We start from the raw sequence: 19,932 nt of genomic DNA, 5'->3' as shown, positions 1-19,932 counted from the left end.
AAAAAGCACATAGCATGGAAAACTCTACAAACAATAAATTTCAGTAAGAATTTCATTTAAATTAATTAATGATTTAGTAAAATATCATTCAGACACTAAAAGTTATAGCATAATCTACATATAAGGACAGTGACAACATTAAAATAATTGTTAAAAAAAGGAGCATAAATAATTCATGATTGACTTTCATAGAAAGAAATTTCATAATTTTAAAAACAACACAAAAGAAAGGAACAAAAAGAAATTTTTTAATAATTTTACTGTCAATTGGATCTTAAATCAGATGATTAATATATAAGTTTGTAGCTTAAACATTGTGATTGCTAGTGTTAGAATTAAATTATTTAAATTAACGATGAAAAGCACGATATTTTCCGTAATATTCCACGTAACTTTAGTGAAATTAATCTACGCCACAGATATATCAGATTTAGTCTTTTCAAATATTAATGATGGAATAATCAGTGCTTATGGAGATTTTAATTCCGACGAGCTTACGGATGTATTTATTATTCGAGATAATTTCAAGACAATTGAAATTTTATTAGCCTCAGACACACCGCCTTTATTGAGGCGAAATGAAAAGAACTTTAAATGTCACTATCCTCATTTAGAAATTACATCAGTAGTTCCAGGCGATTTCGATGGAGACGCTTTGATGGATGTAATGTTTACAGCTCGTAAAAGCAAGAAGGAAGTTGATATCTATATAAATTATGGAGGATTGACTTTTTTAAATTGTTCTACGACTAATAATAGTGATCCAGTGATATCATCAATGATAGGCGAGCCTTTAGCACTCGATTATGAGAATGATATGGTTATTGACTTATTTGGAGTACGAATGGATGAAGGAGTTGAAAAGAGAAGCATTTGGGTGTTTGACAAGACCCGAAACCCACCAAGAATTGAAGATCTAGACACTAAAATTGGTGACAAGAAACTAGGCAAGCTAACAAATCCACATTCTCATGCAACTATTGATCTGAATGATGATTTCCTTGCTGACTTGAGCTTGTCAACAGAAAAAGGCTTTGAGCTTTGGATTGCTGACAAGAATACTAAAAAGTATCATTATGAAGAAGAATTGATGTTTCCAACAGGATCAACTGCCCATTTTGGACAGGCTTTATACATTGATTTAGAATTGAATGGAAATATGACGCAGCTGATTCCAGTTTGTCTTGATGCTGATTGCAAAGAGTCTAGAATTTATGTCCATACCGAAAATCATTATAAGGAATTGGAAATAAATTTCTTCCAAGACGATAACAAAACACAATGGGGATTCTTGTCGCCAAAAGAAGATGGGAAATTTTATGAAAGAACAATGACTCTACGAATGGGTGATTTTAATAACGATGGCTATATCGATTTATTAGCAACATTGCAGAGGAAAGGTCAAAAAGAACCAATGATTCAAACATTCTTACTGGAAAATATCAAAAGAACTAATCTCCGTGATACGGATAAAGTAAGAAGGACATTTGCTGTCCGTTGGAATGCTTTGTCACCTTTCGGACAAGACACTGTGATGGCAAGCTTCTATGATTTCTATCAAGACGGTATACTTGACGTTATTATGCTTCAAAAGAATGGCGATAAATATAAGCCACAAGCTTTCCGAAATACACTCGATTATGATGCAAATTTTGTCAAAGTAATTGTTCTTACTGGACTAGAAAATGCAAAAAAGCCACCAAAGGAAAATTCACCGTTTGGATCAAAGTCTAAATGTTATGGATCAAATTTACCAGGGCCTAAAATAAAATATCATACAACAACACAAGAAGGACAAGCACAACATGGAGTAGCTACTCAATTGTCACAATCGGCATACTTTTCATTACATTTACCATATCAGATATTTGGACTTGGACGAACTCCAAATTTCGTAGATAATGTAGAAATTATGTATGCTGGAAAAAAGAAGGTACTTCATCACATATTTATTTTAAAGACATGTTATTGACTAATGACTTCATTTATTTTAGCAATGGCCTCAAATTATTCCAAATTCACAAATGCTTGTGATTCCCAGAAATCCAGAACAAACTTATACATGGAAGGCACAGCTGTTTGTGACTCCTAGTAAAATAATTATTCAATCAGTCATTGCCTTAGTCGGTAAGTGTACATAAAATACAAAAATCATGAATGATATTAATGATAATCTCAATTTACAGGAATAATCATAGTCATCTCATTTATTATTATTGGACTGCATTTGAAGGAACGACGAGAAGATAAGCTGGAGAAACTTCAAGAAGCACAGAGATTTCATTTTGATGCAATGTAAACGAATTACATTTTTTTATGTTTTATGTGATACCTATCTGTTATTAAACTAATTTGCTTTAATTAATAAAATTAATATTTATGCCAACAAAATACGTAACGGTCAAAATTATTTTGAATTTTTCCGTAAACAAAACAATTTGTTTATTTTGTCTTGTGAACATTTTAAAACTCAAAATCAGTAGGTTATTAATTTTAAGCATGACGGAGACATTAGTGGAGCTTGTAAATTGTTGCAGATGTTGTTTGAGAGGATTTGGACCTGAAGAAATTGCAGTTGCTGTCGATGAGTCACTGAGAAATAGCTTTTATGAAATTACAGGTAAAATTGTAAATAAATATTCAGGAACAATTTTAAAAAATTAATTTTTTAGGGACGGAGCTAGCATATGAACCGGAAGTGTACTCAGATATTGTCTGTGACTATTGCAACAATAAGATAAATGAATTTGTCACTTTCAAAAACGAATTACTTGAATCTCAAAGGACTTTGCAGGAAATTAGAGACGGATTTATAGAGGTTCTTGTAGATGATGTTGACGTTGAAACTAAGCCTGAAGTCATGGAAATCGTTGAAAATTATGAGTCAGAAAAGATTGAATGTATAATAGACAATTCGAATAACGAGATCATTAAGAGTGAAGCAGTGACATATTATGAAAACGTCCATATAACAGAACCAAAGACTCGTCATGGAAAAGATTGCTATATTTGTGGATTATCATTTTCGGGAATGAGTGGATATTATAATCATATGAGAAGAGCTCATTTTATTGGAAAACAATATTATTGCGACATTTGTGGAAAGATTTGTAATATCAAAAATGACCTAATAATACACATGAGAAAGCATATGAGCAAGGACAGTCGAGAGAAGTTTTCATGCCCAATTTGTGAAACTTCCGTTTTATCCAAGTCAGCATTGAACAACCATTTGAAGACCTTCCATTCGGATGTAATTGAAATACATCCGTGTGACTATCCAAATTGTGAGAAAAGCTTCCAAACTCGAACAAAGTTATTGCAGCACAGAAAGACTGTCCATGAAACTGGAAAATTTCCTTGCGACTATTGTGAAAAGTGCTTTACTACTAAGCAGTATCTCCAAAAACATTTCAAGCAGTGTCATTCAGTAAAAATTATGGAAAATTGTGAGATTTGTGGAAAAGAATTTCCCAAAGGTATTCAGCTTAAGCGACACATGCAGATTCATGAAGAAAAGCAGCAATGCTATTATGAAAATTGCGATAAAGTCTTTCAATTTAAAACTTCACTTTTAAATCATATTAAATTTCATCACTCAAGGACTGATTCTTCAGTTTCTTGTGATCAATGTGGATTGAATTTTCCTACTATTAAGCATCTCAATAGACATGTATCTCGTCAACATAATGATGTAAAAGTAGCATGCGAAGTCGATGGATGTACACACTTGTTTGGAAGAAAGGATTATCTAGCCAGCCATTACAAAACGCATCGTGAACTTGATGAAGAAACAAGGAAGGGATTAATTGATAAAGTTAAGCATATCAAAGTCATTCCTTGGTAAATTTAGGAGAAAATTTAACTAAATAAATTTTATATGGAATCGTTATTTAACGGTCGAAAGAAATTTGAAATAAAGAAAACGAAAAATATATTTTTTTGTGTAAGAATGTAACAGAGAAAATCAAAAATAATTGAAAACTTACTTTAATTAACGTTTGTCGCAGACATTTCATTATGGAATCAGAGAAACTTTTGATGGGTATGTACTAATAAACAATTGGTGCCAAAATATCTAAAAGATAAGGAATATTTTTGAAAATACAAAAAAGTTGAAATTTTTTCAAAAATTTAATGTTATTAATTGCTTTTTACAAAAGGTGTCATAGCTGGTGCAGCATTAGTAGGCATTGGATCATTTGTTTTCTGGCCAGATAACAAAAAATCAAAGCTAAGGTAATTCTCAATCGAGTTTCTAAAATTATCGATTTTTCCTGTATTATGAAAATTTTTCCCTACTTTTTCATACAATTTTGATTGCAGACAACGACGAGGACAAATTTCAGGCTTGATAAATTTTGGGAACACTTGTTTTTTGAATACACTTTTACAAGCATTCGCAGCAAGTCCACAGTTCATGACATGGCTTCAATTGCATGACTCTTTAGATAAAAAATCATTAATTTCATCTCTTCAAACTATACTTGATTGTGTTAATGGAACGCATCCAACTATAAGATGTGATCCAACTAATCCAGCTGCCGTTATTAGAGCTTTAAATAGTCTTGGATGGGTATGTTATAATTTATTGAATAATTTAAGTACAATTTTTATTATTTGTGTCTGTTTTATCTTTTTAGGTCATTCCCGAACAGGAGCATGATCCTCATGAGTTGTTTCATGTTATTTTAACTTCATTAGAGGAAGAAGCAATGAAACCAAAGAAAATAGGGTGCTTGTCAGACGCATTGGGTGATATTAAAGCCATTCAGCAATCATTACCTGCCAGACCTAGTTCCGCAATGTTAACAGAATTCGACAAAGATACTTATAACGAGTCATCCAGTTTGTTAAGATTAGTTAGAAGTGAAGCACAAACGCCTGAATCAAATCAATCCACAGTAGACGAAAATGAGTCTTTTGATCATTCAATGCTTGATGATGATGAAAAAGACAAATCAATTCAAGACTCTCCGCCATCAATTATTTCATCAACGACTGGTCGTCCTCGAAATAGTTCAAATGGTGACGCATTTAAGCGTAATTGTGGATCATATAGATCATTAGATAGGCTCTCACGTGGGCCAGGACGTGTGTCTGTTTGGAATGAAAAAGTAACTAAACAAATTGCAATTCCATTTAAAGGAAGCATTAGTTCACAATTGATGTGTTCATCTTGTGGCTACAAAAGTGTTGTTCGAGTAGATAAATTTGAATCTGTTACTCTTAATTTACCTGAAACAAGATGTCAGTCATTATTAAGTTTGGGACAATTGCTAAGCGATTATGTGTCACCAGAAACTTTAAACGATGTTGAGTGTGAGTCGTGCAATCAGATTTCAAATCATAACAAGACTATAACTTTTACAAAACTCCCACCGTGCTTAGTAAGTGATTTTTAATGAACTGTTTTTGTGCTGCATTCTTACTAATTAACATTTTTTTAATTAAAGGCAATCCATATTTCACGAACTAGTTGGTCAAATGGATATGCAACAAAGCGCAACGATTTTATTCATTTCCCTGAAAGTCTTTCAATGGCTCCATACTCCTTCATTCAACCTTCCTTAAGTAAGTAACTCGACAATAATGACGTGATAAATTTGCACCTGCGTCAAGAAGATTCTTATTATTATCGTTTCGTTACAGGTCAGTGCTCAACTCCTTGGGGAAGTACAATGAGTTTGTATAGTGCATCTCTAGCAAATATGACACCAACAAATGAGAATATGCAATTTGGTTCACCATTCTCAACATTAGGTGGATTTCCTAGAAACCTTTATAGATTATTAGCTGTTGTCGTTCATGCAGGAGATGCTGCAAATGGCGGTCATTTCATTACATATAGACGAGGTTCACTAAGAAGTTACCACAAATGGTATCTAACATCTGATCATCTTGTGAAGGAAGTATCGATAGAAGAAGTTTTAAGTGCACCTGCATACATGCTGTTTTATGATCGTTCAAATAACCGAAACTAAAGAACAAAAACCTCTTTTTCTTAACATTAATAAGTAAGCATGTCCAAAGCATTTCTTTTTTAGGATAATTTTTTTTATTATTCATTACTGATTAAATTGGTTAAAGTTTCCATATTTGAGTCTTTGCATTTAAAATTAAGTAGTTGATGTCATTCACAAATCATGTCCAAAAGTCTGAATAAGAAGTTTTGTGGCACTTGATAGATTTTGTATAGAATTTTTGTGACAATGGAATAAGATTTGATGAATGTCATTTGTGAATGACTTCAGTGTACATTGGTTAAATACACAAAGAATGAAGGAACGAAAGAAAAATTGTAGGAACGGATGAATATTATATATTGTGCTTAGTATTTGTGATTTGTATATAGTTCTAATGTTTTACTATTACCAACCCTGTTTTCCAGTAATAACTCTCTGGTTAAGTAATGATGAAAGTTATTTTCTGAAAATAAGTGAGCTTAAGGATGTGAAGAGGCTTATAGCTGGAAAACAGGGAATATTGATCATTTCTGGGATGGTTTATTCTAAATTTAAAACAAAATATTTCTCAGTTCTTAGAAAATCAAAAAGTTGTAGTCATAATAATAAATTTGATGAATGATGATTCGTTGAGAAGCAACAGTTAATGTGCGTGCACGCATTTTCTTAATGCCAATTCGAATGAGAAAAATTTAAAGCCAAGATATTAAAAAATTTTACCTTTAAAAAAGAAAAATTATGAAGAAAATTTACAAATTTTTAACGCAATAATTCTTGGGATGCTTCTTGTCTGTTGTTGTGATGACTCTTGAGAAATTTTAACAAAAAAAATTACTAAACTTAATCGAAATTACCTGTGTATATTTTATAGTAGTTTGGTGTGTATGATTAGGATCTAAAACCTATTTTTGAAAGTTCAAACAATTTTTTTGGAAATGATAGATTTTTAGACTAATATGAGGACCAGATCCTTAATTTTGAGTATTTAAATTGCAATTTCATTCATTGGAGAGAGAAAAAGTTAGTTATGAGAGGTCAGCTATGAAGGAACTTGTTAGAAAATCTGAAAATTCAAAATTTAATCCTGGGATTATAATCTTGGGATTAATTTTTTAATCTCAGGATTTAACTCTTTGGATTAAAATTTGATTTTGAAAATTTGCAATTGAAATCAAAGGATTGAAGTCTAAACTGGATGAACCTTTGAATTCCACGTTTCTTAAAGCTGATCCACCACAAACTTGATTATTATTTTGTAGCATTCCAAAATGAATTAGAATAAATCCGTTGTACTACGATGTAAATTAGTAATATTCAGTTTTTAGATCATAATCATTTCAGATCACACTAGTCATACAGCTCTGAGTATCTTTTCCAATTCACAATATTTTTTTTTGTCTCTAGAATAAGAAATACTTACCTTACTTAAAAAAAATTAACAAAAAATCAATTTTAAGGAATTTGATGAAAGAAAGTTGAATGTTGATGATGAAATAAATTAATCTATATTTTGAGGAACGAAATAAATGTAGATCACATGATTGATAAAAATACAAAGACATATTATTTAATTAATGGCCAAATTCTATCTGAAGGAGGAAAATGTTTATTTCTTCAAAAATCGTCTTATAAAAATACATTACAATTTACGGTCATCATTACTTTACGTACTTGTCATTCCTTAAGCAAAGAAATTAATGTACTTAAAAAACATAATCAACATAACAAAAAAAGATTTAATTAAATTAAATTAAAAAGGAAAAATTGACATAGAATTTTAAGGAATGGAAACAAAATTAAATTAAATACTTTTAAAGGTCAAAGAAGGCTTTTTGAAAAAGGAATATCCAAAAAAAGTAATTGTTTATTTATGCCTTTGCGCACGTAAACGTGCTGCTGCAGATTGTTTGAGAACTTCAGCATATGACAGATCTAATTTCTTCAATTTTCTCAATTCATGAGATGCAGCACTTGCCTTGAAATGAATTTGCTCGGTGCCAACAGTTGTTGGACGACAGTAAAATTCAGATGGATTATTAGCTTTGTTGCTATTCTTATTATAAATTGTGATAGAATCGCCATTCCATTCACCAGCATTTAAAGTTGACAGTGTTGTAAGCTGAAGCAATTCGCGTGGACGTCGAATTCTTTTCATTTTTGTAGGTGTTAATGGTGCTTTTTCAACTGCTGTTGCTGCTGTAGCATTTAACTCCTTCTCTTTCTTTTCAGTCGATCGTTGTGCACTAGATGTTGACATTTCTGAAGCTGCACTACAAGCACTCGAATCTCGACCAGAAGTACCATATTTGTCTTTACTACGCTGACGACTACGACGTGCGCGTTTCTTCGCATTAATTGCGGCAAAATCAAGAGCAATTCGGTTATAAGGTGTAACAAGTTTACCGCCTATAACTTGAACAGCCGATGCTGGAGGCTTATTTTCAATTTCCTCTTTTGCTGCTTGTTTCTTATACGATTTTGCCTTTTTACGTTCAGTTTTCGTAATACATTCGGATATTGCAATGGAATTTTCAGAAATAGCTGACGATATAATGCTCTGCATGTCAAAATCTTTGCATGGTGGTATATTTTCAGTAGCTGGTGTGACTGGTGGAACTTTACTGGCTTCTGATTCGGCGACTTTCTCGTTATCGTCTAATAATGGTAAGCTTTCACCCTCTTCTTTATTTTCAGCTGCCTTCTTGAGAACCGTAAAAATTTCTTTAAATAATTCACGGTATTTTGGACGTTCACGGAATCTTGATTCAATTGGTGCCGATGCGGCTTCATCGTAAATACTGAATTTACAATCTTCACCATCAACAATTGTAAACAAGAATGAACTGTTGTCTGTCTGCGTTGCTTTTGATGATGAAATTTCATCCGAAAAGCCTGAACTTGATGACTCAACTTCTGAAAAGTCAGGATGTCGAGGACCTGATTTCTTCTCATCTTCTGATGTATATTTCGTATTCAATGAGCTAAAATCTGTCGAATTTAATTCATCATGTAAACTTTGCGGTTGTGGCTGCTGTGCTTGTTGCGGTTGTTTTGTTCGTGGATTACGTTGAATCTCCAAAAGTGCTTCATATTTCGCCACAAGCTCTTTATACGGATTGTATTGTATCGTCTTAGATTCTTCACTTATGTCATTACCTTCTGCATCCACTGACTTGTCTTCATCATCCTAAAAATTCATTGTATAATAATTGAACGTCAGATTAAAAATTGGATTTTGAAAAGTGATGTCTGAATAGACTTGATATAATTTATATGTGAATTTTTCATTTTTGCTAAATAAGTGGAAAGCTTTATGATTTTAAGAAACACTTTCGTTTTTATTATTATTATTACTTCGAGAAGATTATTAACGTAACATAATAAAATAATAATATTAAAAAATTGAGCATATTAAGTCTCAATTGTACCCAAATTTTTATTAAGTATATATCAACTAAAGCTTTACCCATTGATCATTAATTTATTAATAAATTTTCCCATTATTCAATTTTTTCGCGATGCTACATCCAATTTTCTCTAATTTTTTTTTTTTGGTGTTACTATATTTACATAATAATTTAATTAAATATATCACTACATTATTAAGGTACGGCAATTTTTAAGGCGCATTTCTCTCCTTGATTAAGTTAATTTATTTTATCAAATTCAGTTAGGTGTCGTCCATTTATTACATGTTTCTAGTGTAATAAGTGAACGGTTCCTTACTGGATGTACTCAATAGTAATCTTGGTCAATTATAACGGTCAAAATTTTGAATTTTTCTAACAACACTAACACAATGAAAGGAAAATTTAAATGTTGAATCGCGAAGTTTTGAGCTTTCCATTGAATTTTCTAAGTACAAAAATATTGCTGTTGCTTTACTATGGAATAATTTATCAGTCTAAATCAAAGTCATGCTTAAAATTGATTTGGAAACTACATTAAAGTTAAAAAAGGTTTTAATTTGTAAAAATGTAATAGTGTTAGTGTTTTTCAAAATTTAACGGTCATTTTACTACATCCAAAACTGAGGACATCAATTAATGTTAGGAAATGTCAAGGAGAAATGCAATTTCTAATAAATTACTGTAAAAAAGTCATCTAAAAATCTAAGGAACAATCAAATGGAAATAAAGTCATCTCTTTCCAATTGAAATTTGTTTTCATTTGGCACATCACAATTTTTTTAGTCTATTGTCTTGAAGATGCCTCAATAGAACAATGGACATCGACAATAGTAGAATTAAGACCACATGTATCAATAACTAGGTCTTTGGAACAAAAAAAAAATACTATCAATGATACACAACATTTACTTTGTGCTTTATAATTCATTCAGGAATTAAAAAAATGTTCAGTCAGTCTTTTAACAAAAGAAGCACAAATAAAAATTATTTGCATCTATAACACAACCACGTGATATTTCATCTAAATAATTCATTATACAGCATGAATTTTGCTACATAAATCGAATATTGTCATAATTCAAGTCATCTAAATTTATCAGTCGACAAATTAGAACGGCAGGCCATTGTAATAATTTTATAATCCATCGTATATACGATAACTTTTCAATATGAAGCCACAACTCGAATGTAAAAATGGAGAATATTGACAAGTTCAATGGAAGCTCATGCAGCTTTTTTGCCAATTGTAAATTGCGTGAATAGGTGCAAATGGGACATGCCTAAATGAGAAAAAAATAAAATAAAAAAATAAAAAAAAGAAAAATAAAAATTATAAAAAAACACACACGGTAAACAGCTTGAAGAAGATTTTGTGAAGGAGAAATGTGTCAAACATTATTAATATTTTTTTTTTTTTGCTGTATGCTCAAAGAAGAAAAACTATTTACGAGAAATATTTTTATTATAATATAAATTAAAAAAGTTAAGCATGTAAGAGAAAGAAGCATATTCTCGAGAAGTACTCAAGTTATTTTGAAGAATATGTGAAAAGATGTAAAATTTCTTTAGCGCACTTTTTCTGCACATTCTTAGTCGTTTTGACAGAAGTGTTAAAAAGGTTTTAATCTTATTAGTCGTGAAGATTAGAATTGTGAAAATTAATCCTTGGATTAAAGTTAATTTTTGAAAAGGTTTAAATTAAATCCTACGATTAAAAATTTTGAGCAACAAAAAGAATTTTGAACTCAACAAAATCAGTTAAATTTCAAATTCTACAAAACCCTTAAAATTTTTGAATTTTGAACTTTAAGATCAAATAAAAATTTCGAATTCTACAAAAATCGTTAAAATTTTAAACTAAAATTTAAATTTTGAAATTTACAAAACCGGTAAAGAATAAAATTCTTAGAAATATCGAAGTTTTGAATTTTACAAATCCGTTAATTTTTGAATACTACAAAACCGTTGATTTGGTCTCTTACTAAATCATCAAAAATGCGCTTTAATCAAAATCCTTCAAAGACTTCAATAATCTTTCTTAGAAGATGAGTGCGAAAAAAAAGTCATCAAACAGAAAAACGGATAGGCATATATGAACGAATATGAATTCATGTTGTGCTGAAAAATTATTATAAATCTTCATTCAGACGCTCTTGCATTTGTTTGAATCCACAATGATGAACACAGAATGGCATTGTCAATCTCAAAAAGCAGTCAAATACGAAAGCTTATACATATGTACCGGATAGTTGATTGAGCAGATCAGAGAAATGCGATACAAAAACATAAAGTAATAATGAATGAATGGAGCTTGTTTTTTTGAATATGATGAGTGTGTTTTTATTTGTGAAGGAAGTTAAATGAAAAGTCTTTTTTTTTCTCAATGTCCCAAATTGATTTCTCTGAAGAAAAATTTGTAAATGTAGCAAAAAAATCAAAATTACAGAAATAAACACGCAGAAAACAAGAAACTAGTGAGTGGAGGCTGTTAAGTGGGTAAACAGTCATAGAGATACACAAATTGTTTGCAAAGTGAATTTTTAAGGTTCCGTTAAGTTTACAAGTAGTTGAAGTTATTTGGATAATTCTTAACGTGCTGTTTATGTAAGATTGATTAAATTATTATTAATAGTGAATAAGCAGCAGTTGACAGCATTTTGGTAGCATGAGCTATTTATTTAGAGCTCCTGCTAGTTGCTTAAGCTGACATTTATCGGCTTATGTCCACCCAAGATGAATAAGTCAACCAATAAGTCCCAAAGTGATTTTCATAAATTTTGAATTTTTTAAAACCGTTAATTTTGTAGTGATAATGAAAAATGCAGTTAAGGCTTATAATTTGGTTTCTTTTGCTAGTTTTCCATTTCCCAAAGATCCCTTATATTCCAAAATGTATGTCCAAAGCAATTCCGATGATCTCGAGATCATTATCAAATAACTTCAACAGCAATAAATTGTGCTGTGCAGCAAATGCGAATGCGTTTCCATCACCAATTTTGTCATAGTTATAGGCCAAAAATAATGTTTAAAGCATAGAAAAGGAAGCAGAAAGACTCACACCATGCAAAATAAAAAGATAAACACAAAGTACTGAAATGAAATGTTTTATGGAACTAAAAAGTGTCAAGGCGGCCTGCTGTACACGGATACTTAATCAACAAGGTTGAGACAATTTAATCTCTTCCTAATATATGATAAAATGTGTGTTTTAAGTGCTCAAGTATATCAAAATTATCACATATAAATTGGGTCAATTTTGATATACTATGCAATAAATCATGTTGGGGGGTCATTCAAAAATGATGTCAATAAAATACTAAAACATCATATCTGAATGACCCCAAATTAGATATCTAATAAATATTAATCAGCATAAAACATTTCATTTCAATTCAATAGAATCATAAACTAATTAATATATGCAATATAAGCAACTAGGTGCGAGAAAACGTTGATGTCGTTTCCATTATATACAAATATCAAAGTATTTTCGCACCTATTTTTAAGCAAATTTTCGTGAGAATAAAAATAATTGCGTTTATTGTCATCATTTAAACATAAAATAAAGCTTTATTTAATTGTACATAAATTTATTTAAACTTTTTAAAAAAGATTCCAACAAGAAAATTAAAATTTATATATTTCGTGTGTAAAACACATAATTTAAGTAAGGATAATAACAGTGAAAAAATTAAAGCATAAGTCACAAACACACAAAATAAATTGAAATTAAAACATAAATTAAATTAGAATCTGCAAGATTTATGGTCAAATTCATTGTTCATGCATTTAGTCATTGAATTTGTCTTGTATCAAGTCATTCCCATCAAGCAGGATTCATTGTCTCAAATTTCCATTCCACAATCAAGCTTATTGTGTATAAATATGTGCAAAATGGCAATATACAAATGAAAATATGAAAATAAAAAAAAATAGTGCAATGTTAGTAATGTGCTGATTAGTTTTTAGCAAATGTTTGATGGATCAAAGGGCGCGTAAAATTTTTTCGGACCCTTTTTCACTAAATTGATGAATACTCTGAATATGAAGCGTGCTGATTTGAAAAACATCTGAAAATTTTTAATTTAAAGCGGAAAAGGAAGATTAAGTGAATGAAAATGATAAAATGAAGTTGAAAGCTACGATAATTATGTACAGTGTTTTTGATAGATGAGCGCATTCTTGCTACAATCAGGAATTGATAATCGTAACGGTCGATTGAAATTCAAAACTTATGCTTTTTATTACAAAATTTAACGGTTTTGTAAAATTCAAAATATTCAAATTTAAAAAATAACTGTCAAAACTTCAATTTTTTTACAATAGAATCAAGCTGTGTGAGGACCTGCTTTGAGCCTTAACCAATAATAATAGTGTGTGACAATAGAAATATATAAATGTGAATTTGACAATCACCCATGACGCAAATTGAATCATTTTTTAAATGAATTGTAGCAATTCTTATTTGATGACCAATCTCACTATGCTTAAAATGTGTCTTTTAAGGGTAATGTCTACAGTCCCACCCCAAATAGTGTTAATTAACAAATATCTAAATTAATTGAAAATCTATTTAATTGTGCAAAAATGCGCTAATATAAAATAATAATAATAAGTCATGCATGGATCTAAAATGAATTGAGGAATTCAATCAAGCGGGAATATAATCAGCGGGGAAGCAAATTTTTGGGAATTCTAGCTATATAAAATTTCTACAATTCAATATCTACTTAATGATTCTTTTCTACTTTAAATAAATGATTCACCGAATGGAATGAATCCCAGGAAATTTGATAAAATGCTATTTACCTTAATTGTAACAGCCGAGCGGTAGACAGGTGGTAATGAATGGGTATTTGTTTCATTGAGCAATTCCATTAAACTGCGATCTTCATCATCTCCTTCGGTACCAATATATGATGTATTATCTGTCATGCGGTCATCATAGCTTTTCAGACATCTCGTACACATTTGTCCTCCCTGTCGAACTTCTTCTAAGAATGATAGCTCTTCATGTACTGACTTCATCTCATCGATTGTATTTGATTGCACGATACGATTTTGTAATACTGAGTTCTCATGACTCAATACTGATAATTGCTGCTCTAATTCAGATATTGTCATCTGTGCACTGTGCGCCTGCTGCTTTGTCTCTTCTAATTCCGTAATAACTCGTAGAAGTTCCTCATGATCAGCACAATTGCTACTACTACTACCTGTTTTAAATCCACTATCATGTGATTCGCTGTCATGCGAATAAATTGGCTGAATACTCGAAAAGTCTTGAGAATAATTCATAAAAGGTGTTGTCTGTGTAATCGACATTTGTCCACTTGTTGTGAATGATTTCGATGGATTTGTTGGTGTGGAAGCCTGCTTATGAATAAATAACAAATTAATAATGATTAATGTCGAAATCAATAGCTTAATATTATGTATATACCTCATCACTTTCTGGCTCACTGGCACTTCCTATATGGCGCATGGTAGATTCTTTATTGACTATTGTGGCTTTAATTACAGACTCATTTGTATCATTGTTGATGCTGGTATTATTACTGCTGTTGCTGCTATTACAAACATTACCATCTCTTTCATTTCTACGCCGTTCTTGCTCTAAAATGTGCCTCACATCCTCAAATTGCTTCGTTGCATCCTCACATCTCTGTTCGAGCTTTTCGAGCGTCTCATTTAATCTGTGGATTAATTAATTAACATATGATCTTGATTTAAACCTGTTGGATATAACTTACTCTTTTATATGTTTCTTGTTGAATGAATTTTCAATAATCAGCTGGTGTTTTTCACGTTCAAGATCATGAATGCTTATATCTAGCGATTCGTAAATCTGCATTCGAGTATCATTCACTTCCTTAAGCGCGAGATTTTGCTTCGTCAGAAACTGAAAAAGATGAAAAAAATATATTTTTGTTAGATGAGCACGTTGTGGCTTATTATTGAGTTTCAAGTTATCTAAGCTATCTGGCCTTCACATTATTTTAGTGTTTCATTATGAACGTATTTACTCGACAACATACAATTATGACAGAGTGAGGAATTGAGTAGCTTGAGGACATTTAACAAATTCATCGGAATATGCCAATACTTGACTGACAGCCTGTCATAAAAGTCATAGATTCTTGTTCAGCAAAAAACTGATAAAATTGACATGAAAAGTAATTGAAGAAGATTGATAAATAATAACAGTAAGTCCGTCCATTGGCACACCTTAGACTGTAAATAATTTTCTAACATTTAATTCCATCTTGTTCGCAATGGAAGCAACAGCCAATGAATCACGAAATTACTTTTCTCCTCTTTTTTGCGAAATTCTTTAATTTAAAGCATTAATAACATGCTTACAGCATTCAACAAAAGAAGACTTTAAAGTCTAAATCCATTAAAAGCAAAATTGTATCGGAGTCTTTATAGTAGACACGTCCATAGAGATGCCGTAGCTCTATTGACCAAATAATGATAACTGACCTCTATTTCCTGCTTTTGATCTTCACATTTTCGCTGATGTGCCCTCAATAAATTCTCAAGCTCTTTGTTTCTCTCCAATAAAGTCTTTCCCAATTCAGCAGCTAGCTGTAGATCTGTAAGTTGATAAGATAAGGAATATTATTAGTAATTGATTCATATTTTGGTGATTAAGTCAGAAAGATTGCAAAATCAAACGCCTTGATGCTTACAAAACAGCTTTATAATAAGAATCTTAGTTGCTAAGATCCAGTGATTTTCAAAACAAAAGTAATTTATAAAAATCCATGACTTTACGATAGAATGCGCAGTTATAATGCGTTTAATAGTAGAACGACTTTTACTATCTATTTTCACATACAATAGTATCGCATTACAGTTAACATATTTAAGCATTTTTTTGCAAACAAATACTTAGTCTTTTTGCAGCAGAAAGGTCTCATGTGACAAGTTGCACATTTTTGCATAAATTTTATTTTTTCCTGCAAGCATTCGATGCTCTAGATTTTCGTTTGCCATTTGAGACTTCTGTGAAATCTTTATGGCGACTTAGGAAATTGTTTATGAATGTTTTTGATCATGTAGCAACGATGGGGATTTGTTTGTAAATGATGTGTAGCTTAAAGAGAACATTTTGGATCAATCTAAGTCCTCCACTGACTTAGCAACCTTTGATTCTTCATGGCACACTACGATGGTGAGCCTTGTTTGAAGTTGCACAAGGCATACGGTTCATAGCACTTCTAAAAAACATTGCGGCACACTAATGTACTGCGGCATGCATGCTGCTCACCACTGTTCTAAGTACGTAGTTCTTGAATATCAAGTAACACAGACGCACTATTCTTCCGTATTAATGAGTAAATATAGGAAATTGTTTGTTTTTGATTCATGAAAATCCATAGCTGTAGCTAAAATGCGGTTCATGGCTATTGACTCCAAACAGACAAAGAGGTTACTCTGCTGAATGGGCGTGTGCATGAGTATATTAGATCAATATAATTGAGCATGCAGCATTCTTGGAAGGAGGCTGTTGATAGAGTAGCTCTTGGTATTGGCAATTGGCTGATGGCAGGAAGCAATTTAGTTATAGACGTGAACTGAGAGAGCCCATGGATCATAGATGATCTGTACGGGACGACTTAATAAATTAGGGACACGTCTATCTAAAAAGCTGTCATTTTAAGCGCCTTAAATGCACATAATTCCAAACAAGGCACAACAAGTCACCCCATCAAGTCTCAAACCTATGACCCACAATATCGACGTAACAGTAATCATATTTGGATGCTTGATCGCTTTGCTCCCACAGCAATTTAAACTTAATATGAGAAAAAATAATAATCATGTAGCAATAATCCTCATGTCAACTTCCAATAAAATGCCCTTTGCCTTCTTACATCAATAAAAAGTGAATTGCAAAAAAAAATTAATAATGAGAAATTTTTGGCTACTAAAAAAACAGCATGATTTGCAATATATCTATACTTTATGTCATTAAGCACAGCTATACATACATTCATCGAAATTAATAAGCAGTTATAGAAATAGGTGTTCGACAGAGAATTTTTAATTTATTATCAAAGGAAATTGCTCACAAAAAGCAATGCCTACATGATATTCGATCAAATTCATGCTTATTGCCAATTATAATTTGTAAAAAAATGTTTCAAACATGAACTTATAAAATATAGTAAAAGTGGCATTGGCTCTATCTGTGGGAATCTGGTAGGTATTCTTAGTAAACAGCAACAATAACAAGAATTTATTATATTAAATTGCGACATTACAATTATTATGATTATTTCCAGAGCGCCAGCCAACAATGACTTTTTAACCATTTTTAGAGAAGGTTCATAAATCTCGACAGGTTATGTAGCTATTCAAAGTTAAGCACATAGCACACATATTTTAGATTTTTGAATAGACTCTGAGAATGTCGGTAAAATTGTTCAATTGTTGCCATTTTTTTTATTCAATCACGATCTTGTGTGAGAAGGCGATGATTGCGCTTATTTGCAATACAATGAACTGTATAAATATTCAATAAGAACATTATTGTGTATCATAACTAGTCAACAGCTACCAATTTTATATTCTCAGCCGATCCATCATCATCTATTCAACATTTTGGGTAGCGTCGATGTAAAAGGTCACATTTAAAATATTATTAATCATTTCATACCTCGGGATATTTAATTCCGATTTTTACTTGATTCCTCATAAATTATACCCAGAGTGTGGCTGTCTCAAAACAACCGTTAAAATTCAATTTTTTTTGACCGTCTTTTACTTTTCTTCGTAACGTAAATTTTTATTTTAAAATGACTTGAGTTCGAATTTTTCGATAATCTAATATCGAATTCGAGGGAATTCTTCACAAATTAAATCCATTCCATTTATCATCATTGTTATTATGTGCGTGTGCAAATGCCTATCTTCATAGAGAAATAATGTGACACAATACAAGCTTCATTTGAATACAATGAACCTTTCAAAATGATTTAATTTAGCATAAAAGTGGAGAAGATGAGATAAGGAAATGTGGAGCAAGTTACAGTATAAGAATTTGTATACTTTGTAATGTTTGTTTATTGCCAACAGAAATTTCCATTAATTCTTGGAAGATCGTTGACTTAGATATGAAATTTTTTTTGGAAGATAGGCTTAAATTCTTGGGTGGAATAGGTGTGGCTGCATGTTTACCAACTTAGATGTGAATTTAATTACTAACAATGTTTAAAGATCACTTTAATGTGCTCGTTTCTTTCAATTATTTTTATGATGGGGAATAGAAAGAGGTAGGTGGAGAGGCTTGAATTATATTAAAAGCTAGCGCTAGTTAGTGTATTTAAGTTGGAAGTCGTGAATTTACATATGTCGTTTAGCATTTTTGAATAAAAATAATTTGAGGTTATGAAAAATATGAGAAGAATTTTTATGGGAACGGAATTAAAATGTGGAAGTTCAAGATTGCTCTCAGAAAGAAATTGAATTCAATCATTCTGTTGAGAATATATCAACCGTCGTTTAATATTCAAATTATATTTGGAATTACAATTAGTTGAATTCCCCTTTTATAGTTGTTAGTCCCCTTCATATAACTATTTAGTCTGTTTCTGATCTCTGAAGAATAAAAATCGTTGTTATTAATTTAAATTCGTGTGGAGTCTTTAACTAAACTTAGCATTGCTGATATTTATACAGTCTAACACCGTCACACAAGATATGATTACAGAAACTGATCTGTTGCTTAACTTTTCGGTCACATAAACTTTTTTCTCACATAGGCTATATCCTCAACATATGATTTGATATCTAAGTTAGCTCCAATTTACAAGAGCTCAAAGGTTGTTAAGTTTTATGGAATTTGCCCTCAAGAGAGGCTATAATAATCAATTTCCTTTAAATAATTATTAATCCTGACCCATTTCAATTTAAAAGACATCACCTTGCAGCTATTTAAAAATCATCAATTTCCTCTCGCCAAAAACAGCACTCAACATTGATCAACACATTGCTAATCCATCAATAAAGACACTTTAATACTCAAACAGAGAAGAAGTAATTAAAACTGAATGAAATGGAATTGAAAATTAAAAAATGTAACAAAAAGTCGCCGTAACAGATTAGTTTAGTGTCTGTAGCTTTATAGCCGTGTGCTAATGTATGAAAAAATTAAAACTAACATTGGATGTAATGCGATCATCAAACATAAGTTGACTTCCTAATAAACTAAGCTTGTAATAGCAGCATAAATGAATAAATGATTAATTGAATGTAATTTTCTATGCTCACTTTGCGCATAAGAAAGAAATAAATCCAAAAAAGCCATTGTTCTTGTCGAGATCAGAAAAATGTAACAGAGAAAAGAGATTCAATTTGCATCAATAATAATGAAAATTTGTTATAAAAACAATGAACTATACAAAATATATAGGAAAGAGAAAGACGAAATCATGAGAAAAATTAGTTACTTTGTGCTTATTGTTTGCTTAACTAAGCCTAACTTCTAGAAGACATTATAATTGTTGCTAAGCAATGTTTGGAATAATGGTAAATAAAGTTTAATT

The 19,932-nt window shown here is 31.1% G+C and overlaps 4 protein-coding genes across 8 annotated transcripts in view; 3 read left to right on the top strand and 1 right to left on the bottom strand.

Annotated features, from left to right (window-relative positions):
* Window positions 1–214: 214 nt before the first annotated feature.
* Window positions 215–2,393, top strand: LOC139089802 (T-cell immunomodulatory protein). Its single transcript, XM_070639421.1, has 3 exons — window positions 215–1,933; window positions 1,995–2,127; window positions 2,187–2,393. The coding sequence occupies exons 1-3, from the start codon at window positions 356–358 to the stop codon at window positions 2,297–2,299; spliced, it is 1,824 nt and encodes a 607-aa protein (XP_070495522.1). The 5' UTR covers window positions 215–355; the 3' UTR covers window positions 2,300–2,393.
* Window positions 2,394–2,450: 57 nt separating this feature from the next.
* Window positions 2,451–3,935, top strand: LOC139090026 (zinc finger and BTB domain-containing protein 41-like). Its single transcript, XM_070639704.1, has 2 exons — window positions 2,451–2,620; window positions 2,673–3,935. Exons 1-2 carry the CDS (start codon window positions 2,500–2,502, stop codon window positions 3,845–3,847), a joined length of 1,296 nt encoding a protein of 431 aa, XP_070495805.1. The 5' UTR covers window positions 2,451–2,499; the 3' UTR covers window positions 3,848–3,935.
* Window positions 3,936–3,943: 8 nt separating this feature from the next.
* Window positions 3,944–6,613, top strand: Usp30 (ubiquitin specific protease 30). Its single transcript, XM_070639702.1, has 6 exons — window positions 3,944–4,045; window positions 4,164–4,239; window positions 4,327–4,576; window positions 4,644–5,390; window positions 5,457–5,574; window positions 5,653–6,613. Exons 1-6 carry the CDS (start codon window positions 4,021–4,023, stop codon window positions 5,982–5,984), a joined length of 1,548 nt encoding a protein of 515 aa, XP_070495803.1. The 5' UTR covers window positions 3,944–4,020; the 3' UTR covers window positions 5,985–6,613.
* A 922-nt stretch (window positions 6,614–7,535) lies between these two features.
* Window positions 7,536–19,932, bottom strand: part of Cen (cerebellar degeneration-related protein 2-like) — a 37,753-nt gene continuing 25,356 nt past the window's right edge. For 4 of the 5 annotated variants that reach the window (XM_070639700.1, XM_070639701.1, XM_070639699.1 and 1 more), the window contains 5 exons: window positions 15,863–15,975; window positions 15,130–15,278; window positions 14,820–15,072; window positions 14,186–14,752; window positions 7,536–9,153 (listed from right to left, as the gene is read on the bottom strand). In XM_070639700.1, the coding sequence (XP_070495801.1) occupies window positions 7,831–9,153; window positions 14,186–14,752; window positions 14,820–15,072; window positions 15,130–15,278; window positions 15,863–15,975 (2,405 nt within the window). In that variant the 3' untranslated portion in view covers window positions 7,536–7,830. The remainder of the gene's footprint in view (window positions 9,154–14,185; window positions 14,753–14,819; window positions 15,073–15,129; window positions 15,279–15,862; window positions 15,976–19,932) is intronic. The other variant, XM_070639698.1, reaches the window with a different exon arrangement.

Source organism: Chironomus tepperi, unplaced genomic scaffold (assembly GCF_022539635.2).
Source record: "Chironomus tepperi strain 1889 unplaced genomic scaffold, CSIRO-AGI_Ctep_v1 contig_196, whole genome shotgun sequence".
NCBI classification, from domain to species: Eukaryota; Metazoa; Arthropoda; class Insecta; order Diptera; family Chironomidae; genus Chironomus; species Chironomus tepperi.
Note: the sequence above shows the minus strand (reverse complement) of the source record. Positions and strands in the feature narration are given on the sequence as shown.

Coding starts and splice junctions, on each gene's coding strand:
- LOC139089802 (XM_070639421.1), top strand. CDS start 356: ATGAAAAGCACGATATTTTCCGTAATATTCCACGTAACTTTAGTGAAA. Junction 1,934..1,994: donor TGTATGCTGGAAAAAAGAAG/GTACTTCATCAC, acceptor CATTTATTTTAG/CAATGGCCTCAAATTATTCC. Junction 2,128..2,186: donor ATCAGTCATTGCCTTAGTCG/GTAAGTGTACAT, acceptor CTCAATTTACAG/GAATAATCATAGTCATCTCA.
- LOC139090026 (XM_070639704.1), top strand. CDS start 2,500: ATGACGGAGACATTAGTGGAGCTTGTAAATTGTTGCAGATGTTGTTTG. Junction 2,621..2,672: donor TAGCTTTTATGAAATTACAG/GTAAAATTGTAA, acceptor TTAATTTTTTAG/GGACGGAGCTAGCATATGAA.
- Usp30 (XM_070639702.1), top strand. CDS start 4,021: ATGGAATCAGAGAAACTTTTGATGG. Junction 4,577..4,643: donor CTTTAAATAGTCTTGGATGG/GTATGTTATAAT, acceptor TTATCTTTTTAG/GTCATTCCCGAACAGGAGCA. Junction 5,575..5,652: donor CTTCATTCAACCTTCCTTAA/GTAAGTAACTCG, acceptor GTTTCGTTACAG/GTCAGTGCTCAACTCCTTGG.